The 23,603-nt window shown below is 43.0% G+C and overlaps 1 protein-coding gene across 1 annotated transcript in view; it reads right to left on the bottom strand.

Moving 5' to 3' along the window:
* The window catches only part of thsd7ba (thrombospondin, type I, domain containing 7Ba), a gene marked incomplete at both ends in the record, with an annotated part of 450,762 nt that overhangs the window by 301,311 nt on the left and 125,848 nt on the right, over nucleotides 1-23,603 (bottom strand). Inside the window, 3 exons of the mRNA XM_080752925.1 lie at nucleotides 3,946-4,107; nucleotides 11,171-11,349; nucleotides 17,825-18,088. Of these exons, the coding sequence (XP_080609051.1) occupies nucleotides 3,946-4,107; nucleotides 11,171-11,349; nucleotides 17,825-18,088 (605 nt within the window). The remainder of the gene's footprint in view (nucleotides 1-3,945; nucleotides 4,108-11,170; nucleotides 11,350-17,824; nucleotides 18,089-23,603) is intronic.

Below are 23,603 nucleotides of genomic sequence, written 5' to 3'. Positions count from 1 at the left end.
AGATATACCGGTACGGATCGTAATCGCGATACAAACATCCGCGATACGAGTGAATCGGTTCATTCAGTGTGTACCGGTACAATATACGGCTGAAATCGTGATGGATCGTTCCATGAGTGACTGGATCGGTAAATTCCGCGATTGTATCGGTTCTTCCATTATAGTATTTCATTCTATCCTGTGTTTCCGAGGCGCCTTGAATGCACCATCAGCCCAGCATTCAGCCCCCTCCCCAAAAGCCAGTCTAAATGCGAGCTGCGACTCGGACAACATCTGCGCTCTGCATGCAGGCAACCAGGGAGACAGACAGTGCAGCGAAATGCGAGTGAAAGTGAATCAACACAGATGAACTAGCAGCCCCACGGGTTAAAAAGATGCAAGATTAGTAGCCTACTAGCTTTATAACATCCAAGTCCGCTGCGCTGATTGTTGTCACAGAGTGGCACAGGCTGAGTGATATGTAATCAACAGCCGTTTCTTAGCGAATCTCCGACGGACAATTGATTGATAGACTATTAACTGCACGCACACACACAACAACAATGTTGCTGGGTGTTGTAGGACTACTGCTTGCGTTTAACAAAGTATTTGTCACTGTTCTGCAACTTTCCTGTTTGATGCAAGCAACTCTCACTTTCTCTGCTGCTAGTTGTGCTCTGGGAAAGAAGCCTACTTTATACATCGCAGTACAAGGGTGTCGCACCTAAAATAGCAGACCCTCAAGCTCACAATGCGTCGTGGATGCGACGCGCAGTGAGCTTGTAGGTCTGTTTTAAAACATTTTGGCTATAAAAAATGCATAATCCTGGATAAAATATAATATAATATGATATTATATAATATTATTATATCATATAATGATATAATAATACAAACCAGGGACTTTATAGTTTTTCAGGTTAAGGACCCCTTAGCTCAGACAGAGATCAAGCAGGGACCCTCGCTGTAGGCTAGGCATTATAGCCTACTGTATCACACAAATATTTGGCAGGCCCCCTGTAATAACCCTGGATTGGGGTCCCTGACCCCCAGTTGAAGACATATAGGCCTACTAATAATGACATAGGCCTTCTATATGATTAGTTATCAAACAATTCTACAATAGCCAGCAGCTTTGTGTTCTCCCAGAATACTATATGTTGGGTTGTTAGACAGAGCCTAGTACTACAGTGAAACAATAAATTGCCTTGAATTTAAATTTCATACATTTTTAGTCGCTATGTTTTGTAAATTTTGGGATTTGGGCTTGAATCGTGGTGAATCGTGAATCGTATCGCATCGTGTCGGGAACAGGGGTAAATCGTGATGTATCGTATCGGCAGGATTTTAATGTATCGCAATTATATCGTATCGCTGGCAGTGTATCGAGGTGCGTATCGTATCGCGTCAGTGGTCGAGATTCACATCCCTACTATGAATGCTATCAGAGAGGAAATGAGTGGTGAGCGCAAGGGGTCGGGGGGGGGCTACACAGCTGATCCTGTGTGGTGGTGGTGGTGTTTGGTTCCCAAAGCTATATTAACGGCGGCACGGCAATCACACGGTTCACTCTGCCGTGGGATAGATACCGTCGTCGTACTGTGTGCGCGGCGCGCTGAGAGGCGCGAGGGGCGCTGACCCGAACAATCTGCGTTTTCCTCGCAGGCTCGCGGCAGGGACCACCAGCTCACCCTGCCCTTTATAGCACAGCATGGACATGTACTCTATATGCAGTCACTAACGCACGCTTACACACGCAACGCACACACAGACCAGACGCTCGCATGCTCACACACGCACTCACACACACACACACACACACACAAACGGTACATACAGATAAGCAGACTCACATATATTCAAATGTGTTTCTGCTTATCTGTATCTACGGTGCGTGCGTGCGTGCGTGCGTGCGTGCCGTGCGTGCGTGTGTCTATGTGTGTGTGTGATATATTTACTCAGAAACCCACCCCACACACGTTCAACCTTTAGTTGCCAATAGACACAAACACCCAGATGGCAGGCACAAGCGCACACAGGTACTTGCAAATAGTACTGTACACACACACACACACACACACACACACACACACACACACACACACACACACACACACACACACACACACACACACACACACACACACACACACACACACACACACACACACACACACACACACACACACACACACACACAGGAAGCATCTGAGCTGCCAGTGCTACAATTCCCTCCTCTTGAGACCAGAGATGGGACGATATGAAAATGTCATATCACGATTATTGTGACCAAAGAAATCGTGATTTACGATCTTATCACGATAATCAAAACCCATTATCCTGGGGCGGAACATTTGCCAAAAAATAGCAGATCTACAAGCTCACAACGCGTCACAACGTGACGTGTAGATCTGCTATTTTTTTTGGCAAAGACATTTGATAGAGTGAAAAAAAGACTGTATCAAGTACGTATATTATGAGTACCTTTTACCAGGGGGTTTAAGTGCTACCAGAAATGCAGCTCGGCAAATAAAAGGTGAATTGATCCCAGTGCATAACAGAGGACGATATCACAATAAATTAAATCTCCACGATACCATTATCGCGAGTGTTTTTTTTTATCACGGTAAACCGATGATATCGCGTATTGTCCCATCCCTACTTGAGACTAAACGTCATCTCTCTCTCTCTCTTTCTCTCTCTCTCTCTCTCTCTCTCTCTCTCTCTCTCTCTCTCTCACACATACACACAGTGAGGGTTACAGATGCCATGCTGCTCCAGTGCACACTTCTCTTTCCCCTGTCCACTTAATCCCCAATCTCTTCCTAATTGATTCATGCTCGCAAGACCCCCCCTCCCTCTCTCTCTCTCCATTTCTCTTTCTCACTGTCCATTTTTGCTGTCTCTCTGGTGTTCTCTCTTGCTTTATCTTTGGCTTTCCCCAAGAATTATTGTTGTCGAGTCTCCCATTCACGGCCGGGCTACACCAAAAAACATTTGTATACATTTGAAAACTTCAAATAGGACATTCTGCATAATGAGTACTTCCTACTTGTGGTACTTTAAGTACATTTTGACTCCAACACTTTCATACTTTCACTCAATTGAAGTGCATTTTGAAATCCCCGACATTTACTTGCAACAGAGTATTTCTATATTGCAGTATTGATACTTTTACTTAAGTCAGTGGTTCTCAACCTGTGGGTCGGGACGGGTCCCCAAATTATTTTGCGGGTCCGCAGATGATTAACTTAATGTGAAACAATGTTTTCTCACTCAACAGTAAACAAACCAACATGAAGTTTGCATGTATAGAGGGTATCTGCTCATTTCTAAAGTGACAATTTGAGGACTTTTTAGTACCTCTATAATGACAAATTAAACATTGGCCAAACTGTCAAATATTAGAAACAGAAATTGTGAAAATAGCCGTGCTCACAATAGCTGTGCTCACAACAATAGCCGTGCAATAGCCGTGCTCACAACGCCAAGCAAACGCGAGGCGTTGTGAGCATGTATATCTGCTATTTTCACTATAGAACCGTGTTACACAAAATCCCTAGTTAAAATATAGTTAAAATAGTTAAAATATAGCCCTAGTTAAAATATAGCCCCATTTCCACTGTAGGGTCAACCCAGAACTTTCCAGAACCAAGAACTTTCAAGAACCTGTGAAGTTCCGGGAAGTTCCCGCCCACAGGTTCCCAGAACTCAAGTTTAGTTCTACCCTCAGGAGCAGGACCTAAACAAGGTTCCAGGAACCTGGTCTGGAACCGGGCCGTGTGCAATGGAAACAAAACCAGAACCAAAAGAATAGGTTCAGGTTCCTGAAAGTTCTGGTTCCACCTTGCAGTGGAAAAAGGGGTTTAAGATTATTTTGGGGGGTCACGGCTTGAAAAGGTTGAGAACCACTTCAAGTAACAAACGTGGGTACCACCACTGGTGGGTGATGTTTGCGTCCCGTACCTTTGCGTCCCTGCAGCTCGTGCAGACAGTCCTGGTGCAGACAGGCTCCCCAGGGGGTCCAGGGGGAGAGCAGGCCGTCCTGTGGACAGGGGATGGAGCAGTGCTGGGCGGCCGAGGGCAGCTCCTCACCAAAACACAGTCTGCTGCTCACGGGCCTGGCCACTGCACGCGAGCGTACACGCACACACACACACGCACACATGCACCCATGCACGCACACACACACACACACACACACACACACACGCACACGCACACGCACACGCACACGCACACGCACACGCACACGCACACACACACACACACACACACACACACACACACAAGACGCAGAGGGTAAGATGGGCTTAAGACACAACATCCAGGAGTAGGGATGTCCGATATTGACTTTTTTACCGATAACCGATAATATCCAACTCTTAATTTCCGATAGCAATAATAACCGATACCGATGTATGCTAATATAATATCTAGCATTTTTGTATTAATTTAATAAAAAACAAACAATTCGGCGCCGTAGCATTTTTGAGCTTGCAGATCTGCTACTTTTGAAGCCTTTGTTTCTTTGAAGCGTAGCGTTGTGAGTTTCGATGCTAGAATCGAGCACAAGACTCATAGCGTAGCGTTGTGAGTTTCGATGCTAGAATCGATCACAAGACTCATAGCTTTCAAATGGTAAATAGCAAGCATGCTACGGTAAGACACACACACACTTGGGTACGCACTGCACAGTGATTGTTTGTGAACATATGGTCCACGGCCCCACAGGCGGGCCGTCGACTGTTAACAGGTCTTATGTGCGCAGCAGCCTGCACTCAGCCGGCGATACTTAATTCTAATTAGCTTTTATACTTAAAATGAGCACTCAGATTAGTTGTGCCACCGTGAAATGCCATGTGCTGGTCGCATAAGTGACACGTAGCTTTTATTTTTTGTGTGTGTGTGGAGGAATCAATTGGCATAAATTGGTATAAACATATAAACATTCAGTTTTACCTCTGTAGCCAAGCAAAGACTCTGAACTAGAAGGGTGGAGGCTGGGTCGGCAAAGCGCTGCCTGCAGCATTGTGTGAGGCAGCATATAGATGTAGCAGAGATGGAGTGGGAAGGACAGAGACATATTTAAATGTTGTGAGAACGGGCTGTGATTGGAGTGTGGAAGTGCATGGCTGATGAGAAACACTTACTCAATCAGACAGCCAGACAGACATCTGATTATGGCCGGGGCGCAAGACTTGTCTCCTCCTGCATGAACTAGTCTATCTCTCTCTCTCTCTCTCTCTCTCCCTCTCTCTCTCATAGCTGTTTTCAAACGCTTTCGTCATAAAGTCTGCCCGCTTCAGTTTAGTCAAAGCATGTATATCTTGCTTATCAGGAATGGGAATTCAAAATGATGTTTAAAAGATATTCTAAAATATATTTATAGAATGACTAATAGATGCCAGCCTCCTTTTGGGAGGTTTAGTTCCAGACTCTACAACATAGCATTCGGAAATTGTGGAATAATTGTCTGACTATACGCCAGACTATATTGTCACTGTCTTGCAGAAACCTCGTTATCTCCAAGTTTCAAATGTGTATGTTTTTTGGTAAATTAAAGCCCCTACTTCATTATGCAAGAGTGTCTCACGAAAGTAGTGAAATAGCAGATCTAAAGAATAAAGGTTTTGGACATAAAAGGTTTCCACCCGACAACAACGATATGCATGAACCAACGCAATGCTTCACAGTAGGCCTATGTCCTTGTATCCAGCATCTCCTTTGATTGGTTGCGACCGTAGGTCGCAGTATACCATGAGAAATGTTGCAGCTTGTCAGTACACCCTTTAGGGCGAGGTTGCATGTCTCCCTGAGGCGTCTTACTAGTATTCGTTAGGATACAAGAGAGTTTAAGGCATTCAAACAAAAAAACTGGCTATTTTGGCTATCCGGCGATAGCTTTGGGAACCAGACACCATTCGCCTGAGTTATGCTTTCATTAGACATAGAGGTGAGTGTGCATGCAGTGTGTGAAAGGCACTGGCGGAAAGTAAACTCAGAACTTTTATTGCAATTCTGAAGTACAAATTCATTTTTCTTTTTTTTTTCTCTCTCTTTTTTTTTTTTACACAAGACTGTGTACATCATTATTTTCAAAATTGCGGAAACTACACTCCCAGCATGCATTGCGAATGACACTTATTTCATGAAATATATACCTTAAATCACACTCAGTTTAGTTATCCAGGCCTGACATTTAGTGATTTCCATCTCTGTGAAGATCCCTGATGTCATCGATATATATCACTGGCCAGATGGCCAAGACATGGCCCATATCTGTGTGGCTGGTTCAGATCTCCATGTGGGCATAAAATATAATGTATGTTGTTGTGATGTAATGGGAACCACTCTAGCAGAATCCTTTTATGCCCATATATGGAGATCCCTGATGTCATCAATATTAAGCCCATATCTAACAGGACTTCATATGGGAATGCCCATATATGGAGGAAGACAGCCCATATCTGTGCGGCTGGTTCAGACAGGGATCTCCATGTATGGGCATAAATGGGATGTACTATATACATACAGTACAAGGAGCTCCATATATGGGTAACTGGTCCGATATACATCACTGGCCAGATGCACGTCGCCCTGAGATGTCTTACTAGTTAGTATTATAGGCCTACTTGGCTACTATTACTGCAGCTGCACAGATATTACTGTAGCTATATTTTGATGCCAGTACTTTTTGGTACTTTAACCCAAGTAAGGGGTAACAGATCGAGTATATCTCTCTAGCTCGACATTGTGGTATTGCTACTTTTACTGCTTAGTCCACCACTGGGTGAACGGGAGGCTTGAGACCCATATGGTAATATCCTGCTGCGCAGAGAAAGGAGGACACAGACAGGCAGCCGAGGTTATTTCAGGGTTTGGACGGGACGGAAAGCATTAGCATAATTTGATATAGCCCGGCTGGCATGGCCAGTTAAGCCATTCAGAACGGGTACGCATTATTGCGTATTATTTAAAGGGATCCCTGGCTAATACGACAAATATGACTTAATACATTATAATTGTCCTCTATAAATACAATGTAAAATTAAAAACACCTTAATTATTTTATTTCTTCTAGAAATAGCTAATCTTTCACTCAATAGGGGAAATGCCCGTCGCAAGTTGATGATGTCATAAATGTAATTTGTCATCTATCCCTATGGAATTTATGGCATGCATGTGCATCAATATTTCAAATGTGTTTGTGTTTTGTTTTTTTGCACATGCCATAAAAATGACACATGACATTTATGACATCATCAACTTGCGACAGGCATTTCCCTTATTGAGTGAAAGATTAGCTATTTCTAGAAGAAATAAAATATTTAAGGTGTTTTAAATTTTACATTGTAGTTATAGAGGACAATTATAATGTTTTAAGGCATATTTGTCGTATTAGCCAGGGATCCTTTTAACTATTGAAAAATAGCAGATATACAAGCTCACAGCGCAGCACCGAGTGCCGCGCTGCGAGCTTGTAGATCTGCTATTTTTGAAAAAAATCGTGAACATTTTAATTTTGACCCAATTCTATTAGTGTCTTTTGAATCCTATGTTTCTATGTCAGCAATCTGGCCAGCCATCGTCAAAGAAAGGGTCCTTTTCACTTAACTGGAGCTCAGTTAGTCTGTTCTTGATTGACTACTATGTCAGTGGTTCACAAACTTTTCCATGAGAAGGACCCCCAAAATGATATGTATTTGGCCACGGACCCCCCATCTCAAAATATTTAGTTCCAGGGACCCCCCCCAGAAGCAAAATTTGAGTTACAAAATGTTTGCTTAAAAAAATACATAAATTCAAAGATTTGCACACAGTTTTCACGACTTTTCAAAAATAGCAGATCTACAAGCTCGCAGCGCGGCACTCGGTGTCGCGCTGTGAGCTTGTATATCTGCTATTTCTTAATGGTTAAAGCATTCAATAATTCTAGGCCCTGAATGGGTTAACAGCATGGAGGTCTGAGAACTGCGGCTGCGGTTTTTGAAGTGAAGGAGGGGGGAATGGATAGATTTAGGGGGCAAAAAAGAAACGGTGGGCTGTCAAAAAGAAGGGACAAAATGGAAGGACATTTTTTTTTTTTCAGGCTACCGGTAGTCCTGTATAACTTTGACCAGCTCAGGACTTAAAAAAACTTATAGGGCTGAGATGTTGAGGCAACGGCATGCACTGAATAACCAAGCAGCAGCAGCTCTCTGGGAGACAACAGGGACCCTCCGGCCACCCAGAACGAACGGGGGCCTGGCATTAGCATCCCACGCAAGGGGTTTTGGGGGGGCCGGGGGGGTGATCACCCCCCGCCCCTCCGCTCCTGCCTACGACAGGAGAATTTATTAAATCTAATATTCCATTTTGATGCACCTACGCACATCAATGAGCCGCAAATTTCCATTTAAATGAAAGCCAAAAGAGGAAAACGGACTAAATGTCCATTGTGCATTTTTTGTCATCTTGCCGAAAAAAAAGAAGAAGTAATTTACATGGTCTTTGATTTTACTTTGTAACAATGAGATGCTTGCTTGAACCGCATTGATAAAGTGCATAATACAGCTCTTTCTCCCTCTTTTTGTTCGCTAAATTGTGATTTTTCATGTTTGACAATCCCCTTACAGTGGGGCTAGACATCCAAGGAGAACAAATTGGTTTCCTGCGTTTCCACGGCCAGACTCGAGCCCGCGTTACAATCTGTTTACATTAGCTAAAGCTGCAAGCGGGGTCGTATCTAGGTAAACATTACTGTTGACTTGTATTGATCAGTGTCCCCGGCTGCCATTGATCGAAACAAACTACGTTCATTCATATTCCACTGCAGGTCCCACACGTATATATATATATCTATCCACCTAACCATGCAAAACTGATCTTCTAGTGTTTCCCTCAGAACATATTTGATTAATAAAAAAGGACATTCCCACAGGCACTGTTTTCCGTGTGAGGTGTTAAATCATTTAAAGAAATATATACTCCTCGGATATAAAATTAAGTCGCCCTGGACTCGTCGAGCATGTGCCGTGAAGTCAGCGGATTGAGATTTAACACGGTGGCAAAATGTAATAATCGTCAGTGGTGTTTATTACAAATTAGCGCACCTACAGTACCAGGACGAGGGAGATTCTCTTCTTTTTTTTACTAGGTAATAAAACCCATAACATTTTACAAGGCCACTTGATTAAGGAGATGAATGAAATTGCTGTTATGCACCAGACTATTTCACTTTCCTTGATATCCTTTATAGGTCAAAAACCTAATAAAAACAGTTACAATTTGAGACGGAATCTCTTTAGTTAATGATTCCTAATCCCTGTGCGCTATGCTAGCCGTTAACTCCTATCATTTATTAATTAAATTCTTAGTAGCATTTCCTTTTTCTGCATCTGTCCTGCGTTTTACACTGGAGGTCATCATGACCCTCATGGGATCAATAAAGACCCGTCTCTCTCTCTCTCTCTCTCTCTCGCTCTCTCTCGTTCTATCGATTGATCAATCAATCGATTGATCGGCTGATCTGTCTGTCTGTCTTTCTGTCCATATTTCTAAACCAGGGGTCTTCAACATTTTCAGGCCAAGGACCCCTTAGTTGAGAGAGAGATGAAGCAGGGACCCCCACAACCTGTTCATAGATTCCATATAGTTTCATCGTTTGACAGCACAATCATCAGTGTATTTTGGTTTCATGTCATGTGTTTTCAGATATTTAACCACTTGAACCGTCAATGCTTGACCTTTCACTCTGTACTTAGTGTGCTCTTTTCCCCTCTACACCAAAGCTCTCTGCCAAAAATAGCCGATCTACAAGCTCACAACGCCTCGCAGCGCGAGGCGTTGTGAGCTTGTAGATTGGCTATTTTTGGCTAAAGCTCTTCAAATATAGACGCTAGGGTTCAAGTGGTTAATATAAAAAAGGACGGAAAAAATGTTTCTATCAAAGATTTGGAGGACCCCCTGTAGTAACTCTGAGGACCCCCTAGGGGTCCCGGACCCCCTGTTGAAGACCCCTGCTCTAAATCATCAGCCAGGAGTTTGCAGTGCGGTAGAGTGCATGTAGAACGCAGGTACGTCTGCAAAATACAACACCAAGCACAATCCTGTTATTTTCCCCTTCCACTGCACCTTTTTTTCTTTCTTTTTTTAAGATACATGCCTACAGGCTACAGCTCTGTGCTGAATAATTAATTGCAGGAGTTTACATGGGGGCATGGAGGGAGGCTAGCAGACCTTACGCTGCACTTTATTTATGGCTGTGGAATATGCTTCCAGTGAGCGGGTTAAGGTGAGCTGTGGCCTCTCCTCTTACCCTTCCTTACTGTGATTGAGAGGCCCGCGGTGGGAAAGTAAAATGATGGCCATGTCCAGGGATCGTGCAGAGAATGTTGGAGAGGCAGGGGCTGAAATTCCTAAAAGGGCCTTTTGGTGAAATTTACTTGATTTCTACAGAGAGAGGACAATTTTTTTCAACATAAGACGCTGCATTCAAGTTCAGGAGAGTTTGGACAAGGCAATTTTCTTGAATGGTGACTTCAGGTATGGCATGGAAAGGGGGCATTTGCATTTCTTTCACCATAGTAAAAACTGCATTCATGGTCTGGAGAGGGCACTTATTACAGATGGGTAAAAGGGCAGGGGCTCAAGCCCCCTTGGATGTCTATGTGTGCACGTGCCTGGCCATGTCCTGTTATGCGATCTGTGAAACAGTGTGAAAGGATGGAGCCCCCACCCACACTAGCGCTGTTTCCTAACCAAACAATATTAACACAATATGTAAAAAGATGTTTTAGTAATATTGTCCTGCTCTTCTGCATACTGCATCTAGGTGAATAAATCAATGTTTTTGAAAAATGGGGGGGGGGGGGGGGGAGTCTTAACCCGATTCGATGAATGCATTCTAAATCCTTCTTCTAAATCAGTGATTCTCAAACTTTTTAATTTCGAGGACCCCCAAAATTACATGTATTTGGCCACAGACCCCCATCTCAGAATATGTTGTTCCAGGGACCCCCAGAAGGAGAGATTTGAGTTACAGAAGTTTGCTTTGAAACAAATATGTGAATGTTTTTTTGTTTTTTTCTAAAATATCAGATCTACAAGCTCGCAGCATGGCATATCTGCTATTTTTCAATAGCTAAAGTATAAAATAATAATTCTGGGTCTTGATGGGTTGGGTTGAGGTGAGCTCTCTCAGTCTTACCCTCCTTCCTGTGAGGCGGGGCAGAGTGGTGGTGGTGGTGGTGGAGCTGGACGCAGTAGGTCTCTCTGGTCTGGACTCCTCCTCCACACAGAGCGCTGGCGTTGGCCCGCCTCCGGTCCGCAGGGCTCAGCAGGGGGGCCACGCGGCACGCAGCCCAGTCGGTGGTCCTCCACACATACCTGGTGATGAGAGGGAGCGACACACACACACACACTCATGGATTCAAGCAGGGACGTGCTGGCCATTGGGAAAAGCGGGACAACTCCCGAACGGCCGGTTCATTCCTGGCCGGTCCAGGCACGACCGAGTATTTCCCGGTGAATCTGTGCGCAACGGTGGGGGCTTGGGAGTGTGGGGGACACGAACCACTGACTATTGCTGATGATGGAGAGGTTATATAGCTTAGCTTTTATGTATTATGTTATGTAATGTAATCTTGCCGATTTAGTAAGAGACTCGTCGCCAATTGCAAGATATTTAAAAGTTATTTGGGGCCATGATGATATCCTTTCTTCCCACAACAAGGATTTATATTGTCTGTGTTATTGTTTACAACCACAATTATTCACGTGTGCCAAGATCGCGGTTCACTAGTTTTTAGTAGGCTATAGACTCGAGGTGGGTGAAGCCTTTTCAGAAGTTAATTTAATGTTTTCCATTTAATGATTTCCTTTATCCTCATCTAATCTTGCGCTAATGCAACTGTTTTTGCCATGTTTTAAGGCTGTGTATGCTTTTCAGAAGTTAATTTAATGTTTTCCATTAAATGATTTCCTTTATCGTCATCTTCCGCTAATGCACGCAACTGTTTTCGCCAGGTTTTAAGGTCTTATTTTAGTTGTTTCTCATAAGCTCGCAACCCTCCTTGCCCATCGGCCCTCACCTTTGCGCACAGATTCACCGGGAAATACTCGGTCGCGGTCCAGGCCAGCCATTAGAAGAAATAAAATGTCGGCCTTCGTTCCATTTTGGGGGCTGGGCGGCCAACAAAGTAAATCATCACTGTCGGGCAGAAACCTTTTTCCCGGGCTGAATCAGGGGCCCAGCACTGCATTTGTACAATTATTATTAAAAAACATACTATTGTAGCGACTACTTCTATCAAAAGCAAACCATTTAATAGTAGCGCTAAGAGGCTGAGTGTCGGCTGTAACTGTGTGACTCGTTGTTATCCAAACAAAAGCAGAGAGTTGTCTTGCATTTAAGGTGATTTATTAACAAACAAAATAAAGGTCCAAAAATGTAATTGAACGGAATTAAACTGATATGAAAAGTGTATAAAGTAAATGTAAACGGTCAACAGAAAATATCGAGCCTAGCTCACCCCCATTGTCCAACCCATTGCAAGACTCGGGCCCGAGCCACACACCTGACTTAAACTCCCCTGATTACCAGACACACAGGAGCTAGTCAATCAATTAAGCAGACAATCAAAACAGAGCGTGGGAAAACAAAACAAAAACAAGACATCAATAAACAAAATGTATATTTTGGCTCCTACACATACATTAACCACTTCAGCCCTATATACATTTTGGCCTTTTGAAAATAGCCGATCTACAAGCTCACAATGCGTTGCCATGTGCCACATTATGAGCTTGTAGATCTGCTATTTAGGCTGCTGGCTTCTATGGAATCCAAATGACTGAAATCACTTGTGGTCGACCGACAACTTTATGCATCCATGCTCCTTGATAAGAGCAACACATACAGTACATAACACATGAATGTTTTAAATGTTTGAAAATAGCAGATCTACAAGCTAACAACACGTCGCGATGCGGCGCGTTGTGAGCTTGTAGATCGGGCTATTTTCAAGTAGCCAAAGTATACAATAGGGCTAAAGTGGGTTAAAGGTGATACACCATGCATTTAAAAAGTATTTATGTCATATTGTTTATGTCCCAAAAACGTTTTTCAAAAGGTTTGAGGCTAAATTACCACTCCTGAATAGAGAGCCTCTCTCATTTTTGAATGGCTCTCAGAGCATTTCAGCTGCAGTACCACCTTTGGCCTGAACTGCGCCACCCCCCCCAGAAATGGGACTTTTTGAGGATAGAAGGTGCTAGTGGGACCCCAAAAAAAGGTTTTAAAATAGGAAAAGTGAAATTTCATGGTGTATCACCTTTAATGTGTGTTTTATAATCTATAATTTACACCTGCAAAGTAACTAATAACTAAAGTTTTCAAATACATGTAGTTCAATATTTGGATCCAAGATGTAGTGGAGTAAAAGTAAAAGTATTGGAAATTGGAATGACTCAAGTACAGTATTTTCTGGACTATAAGGCGCACCTGATTATAAGGCGCACTGTCAATGAATGGTCTATTTTCAAACTGTTTTCATATATAAGGCGCACCTGACTATAAGGCGCACATAATAGACGCTACCGTTGCGTTATGCATCCAACAGATGGAGCTGTGCTAAAGGGAATTCCAATGTCAATGAATGATCCATATATAAGGCGCACTGGACTATAAGCCGCACTGTAGTTTTTTGAGAAAATTAAAGGCTTTTAAGTGCGCCTTATAGTCCGGAAAATACGGTAATGTACAAATAACTCAAAAGTGTACTTAAGTACCGAACTTAAGTAAATGTACTTAGTTACTTTACACCACTGGACATCAAGAACCTGACTGCAATGGATCCAGTGTAGTCAATGTTAATAGTCAAAACAAGCTCTTGTTAATACGCTTCATTGGTTCAACATTTATGAAAAACTAACAAAAAACAAACCAAAAAACAGACAGACATAGCAGATCTGAATAGCAGATCTACACGTTCATGTGTCACAATGGGAACTTGCTGTGAGCTTGCAGATCGGCTATTGAGAGTTTAAATACTACCAATGATATCGACACACACGCCCGCACACAAGCACACACACATACATATTATGCTTATGTATGTGGATATGCATACTGTACATGCATGAACACACACACACACACACACACACACACACACACACACACACACACACACACACACACACACACACACACACACACACACACACACACACACACACACACACACACACACACACACACACACACACACACACACATATTGTGGGCCAAGTGCAGAGCCAGTCTTCAAGGTTTTGGTATTATTATTTCTTTAATAAAGTGGACTTGAATGCACTGAGAGAAATGATGCATAGATCTATTATGCGGATCTGACACATGAAGAAAAATAAGTAATAGGAACGGAGCGTTCCCCCTCCTTTAGCTGTTCTGATTACGTTGAGAAGCCTTCACACCGACTGCTCCGTCTCTAACTATGAAAAATGCTGCGATGCAGAGACCAATAATATTGGTGGGAGTTTGATAGAACAACAGCCTGTAGTAATCTATCAAATGCTTAATTTCCGTAATGAGTTTTTTTCCTTAATCATGTAAATCCACCGCTCTGAGGCGTTCCGTGTAGCAAATAAAAAATCAACTCGGAACGGCGGAAAAATTATTCTCTATTGACTACTTTGTTTACCGCACAGAATAGCAGCCGTGCCCTCCGTTTCTTTGCAGCAACCCCTTCCTATACCAGCCTCCTCTACCTCTCCACCTCGGGACCGACAAAGTGAATTCAAGGGTCCCTCGATTTTGATTAAAGACATTTAAGACACATAGTCTCCCAAATGTATTTCCATTGCTTACATTTGTAATATTATACAGTATCTATATTTACAGCCTCTGGGCATTTTACATAATTATTTGGCGTCACAGCTGAGAGTAATGTATGCCTCCAAAAGCAAATCCATATGTAAACAACCCCCCTGCTACTGAGAGGGGACGACGACATCTAAGCACCGCTGCCTTGATTTGTACATCAAACTATTTCCTGCATTTTCTTAAACTCTTAAGCCAAATCCTATATATTAAAGTAGAGTAGTTCATCCCAAAATGATTTTTTTTCTATTGATTAGTCACACCACGAAGACTTGAGTTCAATAAAAATGTTTTGTATTCATCGCATTCCTAAGACAAAAAAATTAAATTATTATAGTAAATTTACCCACATTGATTCTGGATGGGGACCCAAATAAGGCCCTGGATTGGGATTCAAATGCATTTGGGTCAGAATCAATGGGGGTAAATTTAGGGTCATCAAGGGTCAAGTAAATTTACCCCCATTGATTCTCACACAAATGCCTTGTATTTGGGTCCCCATTCAGAATCAGTGGGGGTAAATTTACTATAGGCTAATACATTTTTTTGTCTTAGGAATGCGACAAATACAAAAAAAAACCATGGTAACCAATAGCCCCACGCAGACCCTTAGAGGAGAGAGAGTTATGACACTTACGTCGACTCCCATAGTAAGCGTGGAAAGCCTATTTACTCTATGGTGGGAAGCTTACGCATGCGCATGCATATGGAGCCTGTTCTCATTCCTAGCTAGCCTCTGCTGCTCTTCAGCCTGTCCGCCCCCATTATAACCGAGGCATTTTCACTCGCTGGTAAGTAAACAAAATCACGTCCTTTTCACCCTTTTAATAATATTATCTACCTTGGAGAGGCCTGTGAATGCGTTAACATGGTGAAAAAGATGTGATTTAGTCTGCTTACCAGCGAGTGAAAATACCTCGGCTAGAATGGGGGCGGACGGGGCAGGAGAGGAGCAGAGGCTAGCTAGGAATGAGAACGGCTCCATGAGACGGCACTTCCGGTCTGCGGTGAGTTCAAAGCGTGACGTCACTCTGCTTAGACTGCTCTGGCCCCACGCTACTGCGGCCGGGATTGAGCAAAAAGACTCAGTTTCCCATGATGCCTTGCGAAATACTATATCCGGCGACTTCCGGTTCCCATTGAATTGTATTCATCCTGGCTGCAGAATAATGCATAATGTCCCATAGCGCGCATTTGGTCAAAACTGCCTGTTTTCAATGGACCATAACTTACACACGGATCATTCTCCGCATGAAAGAAAAGACTTTGGCGGCCGTGAACCGGAGCCACCCAAAATCTGGTGAATACAAAAGGAAAAAGCCTTGGCAGTAATCTGCATTAGTAATGGCCAGTGGTGTAAAGTAACTAATTACTTTTACTTAAGTACTGTACTTAAGTACAGTTTTGAGGTATTTGTACTTTACTTGAGTATTTCCAAATTCCAATAATTTTACTTCTACTCCACTACATCTGGGATCCAAATGTTGTACTTTTACTCCATTACATTTATTTGCAAACTATAGTTACTAGTCGCGATGCGACGCGTTGTGAGCTTGTAGATCTGCTATTTTCAAACATTTTGTACTTTTTAGTACTTTAACAACACATTGAATGCCCCTAGATGGTGCCAGAGTTATCCTGTCTGAGTGCCCAGATCCACCTCCATTGTAGTTGGGGATCCACATGCCCAAAAGCTCAAGCAATAGGGTTGAACCTGTGATGTTCTGCCGCACTTTTTATTTCTGTTTTATCTATTAGTTTGGTCATTAAGGTCCACAGAATCAGAGGCCTGCTCTGCTGGAAACGTCGCGAAAAAAAGTTATGGCCATTTGTATATATATTCACTGTCCCATTGACTCCACTAGAAATATTTAAAAAAGAAAAAAAATCTGCTTTAAGTAGCATGTGAGGGGTCAAACTACGGGTTCTTCATCATTCTGAATCCATTGCAAGCATTTGTTTTGCATGAAAAACATTCCTTGGGCAAAATATTTGCCCGTAAAAGCTGTGAAAAGTGATGAGTCATCACTTTTTTTCCACTTTTCACAGTTTTTGCGGGCCAATATTTTGCCCAAGGAATGTTTTTCATGCAAAACAAATGCTTGCAATGGATTCAGAATGATGAAGAACCCCTCGTTTGACCCCTCACATGCTACTTAAAGCAGATTATTTTTCTTTTTTGAATATTTCTAGTGGAGTCAATGGGACAGTGAATATACAAATGGCCATAACTTTTTTTCGCAATGTTTCTGGCAGAGCAGGCCTCTCATTCTGTGGACCTTAATGACCAAACTAATAGATAAAACAGAAATAAAAAGTGCGGCAGAACATCACAGGTCCTCTCCCATTTTGATGACTGGATCCCCGGCTATTGTAGAATACACAGCCCTGCTGCGTCAGTGCATGCGTGATGACGTCACTTGGTCACATGACCGTAGTCAGGATGTTTTGTTCTTCCACCTAGTATGGGCCAGTGTAGCATTTAGCTATTGTTTGCCGATCTAATTTGGTCATGTTTCCAGCCATGCCCGGAGTTTTAGCCATAAAAACAAACATCAGAGATAAAGGGCTTTAAAGATGTGGAAATGCATTGGATTATATGGAGAAAAACGGCCGCGCGATGCTCTCAGTGTCCAATGGAAACACCCCGCGGTAATTGGGCAACATCCTGGCGTAGCCCCGACCTTACGGTGAGATTTAATATTGTTACTGTAAATACAGTAAACGCGTCAAACAAGTTGTGGGCCTCCGGCGACATCAAAGAGTTTGACGCGTGGGCACTTAGTGAGTTAAGTACATTTTGATGCCAATACTTTTGTACTTTTACTCAAGTCAATTTCCAATTCTGGACTTCTACTTGTAACCGAGTACTTCTACAATGCAGTATTGATACTTTTTACTAAGTAGAAAATGTACTTTTTTTCCACCACTGGTAATGGCAAAACTATGGCAGTCAACGTTGTTGAAATCAGCTGAACATACCTGGGACAGAGCGGGAGCAGATCTCCCAGGATGTTGCAGGCCTCCTTCTCCTCCAGGGCGGGACACTGTCTCCCTCCGTCGCCCGCGGCGACGTGCGTCATGGTCCGCGTCCGCACCCGGTACCCGGGGGACAGGTCGGTGGCGCGGCCACGGCACGTCTTGGAGCAGGGGCTCCACGGCGACCAGTCAGACACCTGGCAGTCCCGGGGCATCACGCAGGCCTGGAAGGTCAGCGGGGGCGGGCCGTCCTCCTGGGCACAGAGGCTGGAAGGGAGCGCCAACACGGGGGGGGAGGGAGGACAGTGAGAAGAGATTCCATATAGTTTCATTGTTTCAGTCAATACTTAACGCTTTCTGTGCCACGGCCACTTGAGGGCGCCAAAGTGCAAGAGTCACTCCCATAGTGCGTTTTCACGTTCGTGCGTGTCATGAAAATGACCCGGATGAAGATAGCTATAAGATAGCCATAGGCTATCACTCATGTTAGAAGCCCGATTTTCGGCGATTTAGCCGTAAATAAACCTTTTCCGCTTCCATAATAACACCGTTCAGAGAAAATGAGCTTCAAAGATGTGAGAATGCATTGGATTCGGCGGCGAGACGCTCTCGCGGGCCGATGTAAACAGATCGCGGCCGGCGGCCTGGATGAAAGTTTTGCCTCAGGCTTCGGTGAGGCCTCCGATTATTTAATTCATTTTATATAAAAAGCCGAACTAGTTCGGGATCGGCACCCCGTGAAACGTCGCGCAGCCGACAGCATAGATTCAGTAAAAATTGGGGGGCTGTAAACTTGGCATCTGGCCATTTTCAATGGAATAAATCGTCGGAGCACGTAGCTCGGCTCCATGGAAAGCGTAGGACGAGCCAGGACCACCAACGTCTTTACAAGCAGATCAGGGTAAGTAAAATAGCAAAAAAAATATTGTCTCTTGTCGAAAAAAAGACGAACTTGTTCGGGATCGGCACTCAAAAGGTTAATACACTTGACCTTTCACTCTGTACTTTCTGTCTGCTCTTTTTTCCCCTCTACCCCGAACCTCTTTGCCGGAAATAGCCGATCTACAAGCTCACAACGCCTCGCAGTTCGAGGCGTTGTGAGCTTGTAGATCTGCTATTTTTGGCCAAAGTTCTCAGAATATAAAAAAAAGAGACAAAGATTTGGAGGACCCCCTGTAGTAACCCCTGAGGACCCCCTAGGGTCCCGGACCCCCTGTTGAAGACCCTTGGGTTAAAGGATTAATTAGTTCAGATTGTTTGACAAAAAAGCTGTAGGAAATACTACATTAATGTAGTGGTTGCAAAGGTATTAATTGATTGTCACGAGTCCCATGGTCAGAGTTCTGGTCAGTTTCTGATGAACATGAAGTAGTTCGGGTGATTTGGCTGTGGCCACTAAAAATAGATGAATCCACAAAACAAGTGTCATTTGTATTGTAGACCTATTTCTACTATATAGCGCTACTTTCATTCTGATCAGCTGACTGCACCTTGTTTTGGGGGTGTACGCTGCAGCGGTGCAGTGATACTGGACACTAAAAATAGTACCATGTGACAGAGGGTTCAAAGTTGAATGAAAGTAGTCCCACAAAGGTCAAATAGGTCAACAATGAAAATGACGCTACACGCTAGTTTTGACGATTCATCTATTTTTAAATTATATTCATCAGAAACTGACCAGAACTCTGAAATCCAGCCTCTGGCTCTGGCAGTCAAATACCTTTGCAACCATTATATTAATGGCAAGTAATTTCCTACAGCTTTAAGTCCAAAAATCAGAACTAACCCTTTAAAGCACTATATTCTCATACTCATTGCATGCCAGGCCCGATAGTCCCGAGATTATTTCAATGTCTTTCCCCGCCAGGCCCGATAATCCCGAGAAAAAAAAAAAAAAAAAAAAAAACTTTTTTTTCAAAAAAAATTTTGGACCCCAAAACCTTTAGTAGGCATGATAGCAATCGCGAAATTGCATGTTTAACCCCCATAGCAACCCCATCTTTCAAACATGGCAGCCATCTTTGTTTACATTTTAGGAAAACATAATGGCTGCTATCTCATGAATGCCTGAACGGATTTCCATTCGGATTTTTTTGTTTGAAAGCTGTGAGCAATGTGCAGACACGTGGTGCATTATCTAGGCATGGGTGTGCATGATCCGTGCACTATGAATTACATGGAAGTCTATGGAGACAGAGGCAGGGGAGAGTACGAAGGTATTGTTAAATGGCGGGGAATGTGTTAATCATTGCTATTAGTTGTTTTCATGCCAAGGACGCCCTTAGCCGAGAGAAACAGGGACCCCCCACTACATATTGGATTCACGTTAAATGTTAAATGTTAAATGTTTACAGACACTCAATATTTGTTTTAACTTGACCTTTGACCACAATACTTGATCTGCTCTTTTTTTTTCCCTGTACACCAATTCACCAAACCTCTTCATTGAAAATCTACAAGCTCATAATGTAAAAAAAAAAAAAAGAAAAAAGAAAAAAAAAAGAAAGAAAGCGAAGTATATGCTTTATCGAAACCTTGCCGGCACATGACCTCTCACATTCAATCAATGAATAGATGGAGAGAGGAGACGGACCAGATAGGTATGTGAGTCTGTCTGTCTCACTTTCCTGCTGGCTAGAGTAACGTTGTCGGAGGAGAGCTGTAGCTCCAAAAATGCTTACTGTTCAATTATCAGGTACGATATCGGCCATTTTTTCTTTATTCTCTTTACAATTTATTTATGATGTCTTGCACAAAAACGTGGCTGTGTTGTGACTACTGGATATTAGCCTATACAGCATACATGGGCAACTGGCGGCCCGGGGGCCCCATGCGGCCCCCACCTTCACTTAATGCGGCCCGCAGGTTAATACCGGAATGATTGATTGATTGAAGGCTTTATTAGAAGTTTGCATAGGAAAATGTACAGATTCATGACGGTACAGTTCACTGGTACAAGGTCTACTAAAAGGAGATCCATGAAAAGACTAAGCTTATTTCAACAGGAAACCATTAAAGTATCTCATATAACATTGAATGACAGACAAATAGAACACAGTACTATGCAGTAGATATGTAAAGAAAAAAAAGAAAACAGTAGGTCTATACAATCAGTAAGTACAGTATATACAATATATACAAGGAAGGGGCAGGTAACAGTAAGTCTAAACAATCAGTATGTACAGTATATACAAGGAAGGGGCAGGGAGGGTAGGGTTGGGCTAGGTTTTTACCAGTTGTGAACGGCTGCTGCCTGTAAGTGTTTTTTTAGGGCAATTTTAAAGGATGCTAGTGATCCACACTCCTTTATGGCCTTCGGTAAGGCATTCCACATTTTTGTGGTGTAGCAGAAGAACGAGTTCGACCCTTTCTTTGAGTTGACTCTGGGTTGAACGTGATCTGTGGCACTGCCTCTGGTGTTGTAATTATGGACATCCTTAACGTTTATAAAGTATTTTGACAGGTACTTGGGTATCATAGTGGTGTAGTGTATCTTGTACACCAGGCCCATTGCAAGTTGCTGTACTCTGTCATCTACTCTGAGCCACCCCACTCTTAACTGGTGAGTAGCGGTGAGGTGAGTCTGATTGGGAAGGTTAAGCAGGACCCTAATTAGTTTATTTTGGGCTGTTTGGAGTTTAGTTTTTAGGGCTTGTGGGGCGTCACGATACCATACGTGGACTCCATAGTCAAAGAGGGGCTGGATTATTGCACCAGCTATGGTCTTCAGTGTGTTGAAGTTTACCATTGGGGCGATCCTCTGTAGGAAACGAGTTCGTTGGTTGATTTTTTGTATTACTTTTGAAGTCATCTTTTCGCTGGAAAGATTAGCTTCAAGGATACATCCTAAGTAGGAGATTTCGTTTTTTCGTGTTATGACCTTGTCACCCACTTTGATTGTGAAGTTCTCTACCTTTTTGAGGTTATGATTTGATCCAAAGAGGATGGACTCGGTTTTGCCCAGGTGAATTGATAATTTGTTGTCGTTAAGCCATGTGCAGATCTTACTCAGTTCAGAGTTAAGTGTCTTTTCAACCTGCAAGTGGTCCTTGCCCGAGACTAGGAGAGCCGAGTCATCCGCGAACAGGAACAGGTTGCAGTCGCAAGCAGATGCCATGTCGTTCACGTATATTAGGAACAACAGAGGTCCCAGTATGCTACCTTGGGGAACTCCACAGCTTACTGGGAGGGGGGGGGGGACAGGGTACCGTTAATCTCCACCACCTGTTCCCTCCCCACCAGGTAAGATTGCATCCAGCTCACTGCTGCGCTGTCAAGACCGATGGCTTTTAGTTTCTCAATCAGAATAGCATGATCCACGGTGTCAAATGCCTTCTGGAGGTCCATCATGACCATGCCACTATACTTGCCCTGATCCGCTTCGCGTTTGATTTGGTCAGTCAAATAGAGAAGGCATGTGTCAGTGGAATGGGATTTTCTGAATCCAGATTGGAACTCGTAAATCAGATTATTCTCATCGAGATATCTTGCAATCTGTTCGTAGACTATTTTCTCCATGACTTTGGATATGGAGCTAAGAATGGAAACGGGGCGGTAGTTTCCAGGGTCTAGTTTGCTACCTTTTTTATGCAGGGGGGTTACTTTTGCTAGTTTGAAGTCCTGGGGGACATGACCCTGTTCGATGGAAAGGTTAATTATGTGGGTAATGATTGGAGCAATGGTGGCGGCTGAATCTCTGAGAAATCTAGCTGGGATTTTATCAAGGCCAGTGGCCTTGTGTTGAGGTAGGGCGCTCAATTTTTTAAACACTTCATCAGTTGTCACTGTGGAAAGTTTAAAGCTGTCTTTACTGACGCCCAGTTTTTTGTAGAATGTATTAACAAATTCTTCACCATACCGCCCAGATGGGGCGACCAGTCTTTTGACCAGTGAACGGGCTGTGGTGGTAAAGGTTTTGTTAAAATGGGTAGCCACTTCACCTTTGTCAGAAATGAGAGCGGCGTCCGTTTTGATGTTTATGTTGTGGCATATGGTTTTTGATTTTAAGCCTAATTGGTTGTTAAGCAACTTCCATAGGTCTCGTGGGTTGTTTTTGTATTCATCGATTTTGTCGTCGATGTAGTTTTTTTTGGCGGATCTAACTAGGGCGGTTGTCTGGTTTCTAAGTCTCTTGCATTGAGCAGTAAGATGCTCAATGTGTTTTTTGAGGTCATGGTTGAATTTTTTCTTGAGCTTTTTGCAGCACTTTCGTTTTTCATCGTATTTTTTGTCTCTGAGTTTAGCTGATTCTGCAATATCTGAGTTATACCATGGCTCTTGGCGGGCTTTAACCCTGGTGGTATTCAAGGGGGCCACGTCGTCTAGAGCATCGGTCAATTTGGTTTTAAAACCGCACCATGCTTCCTCGACATCTGTACACTGCAGCTCTGGGGAAAAGTCTACACCCGCTAGTTTGAGATTAAAAGCCTCACTGGAGTAGTTCTTCAGGCTTCTAGCAACGACAGTTCTGTGGCCACTAGCTTTGGGTTTGTGTATTTTTCGGGTAGAGTAGATCATATAATGATCACTAAGACCGCATACAATAGCCCCGCTAGCGGTGACTTTGGACTTGTCAGTGGTTAATACTGATATATTATTGATTTCAGCTGTTATATTAGTAGCTTAATGACTAGTATAGTAGTATTAAAATGTATTTTTTTATGTCCAATGCATTTGTATTTAGGTTCATAAAGTTAACATGAGTATATATAACTAAATGCGTTTGAAATTAAATCAAAATGTTACATTTCAGGATTCCAATTCAAAAATAACAAAAAAATAA

This window comes from Nannobrachium achirus (assembly GCF_963921795.1).
Source record: "Nannobrachium achirus genome assembly, chromosome: 22".
Lineage (NCBI taxonomy): Eukaryota > Metazoa > Chordata > Actinopteri > Myctophiformes > Myctophidae > Nannobrachium > Nannobrachium achirus.
Note: the sequence above shows the minus strand (reverse complement) of the source record. Positions and strands in the feature narration are given on the sequence as shown.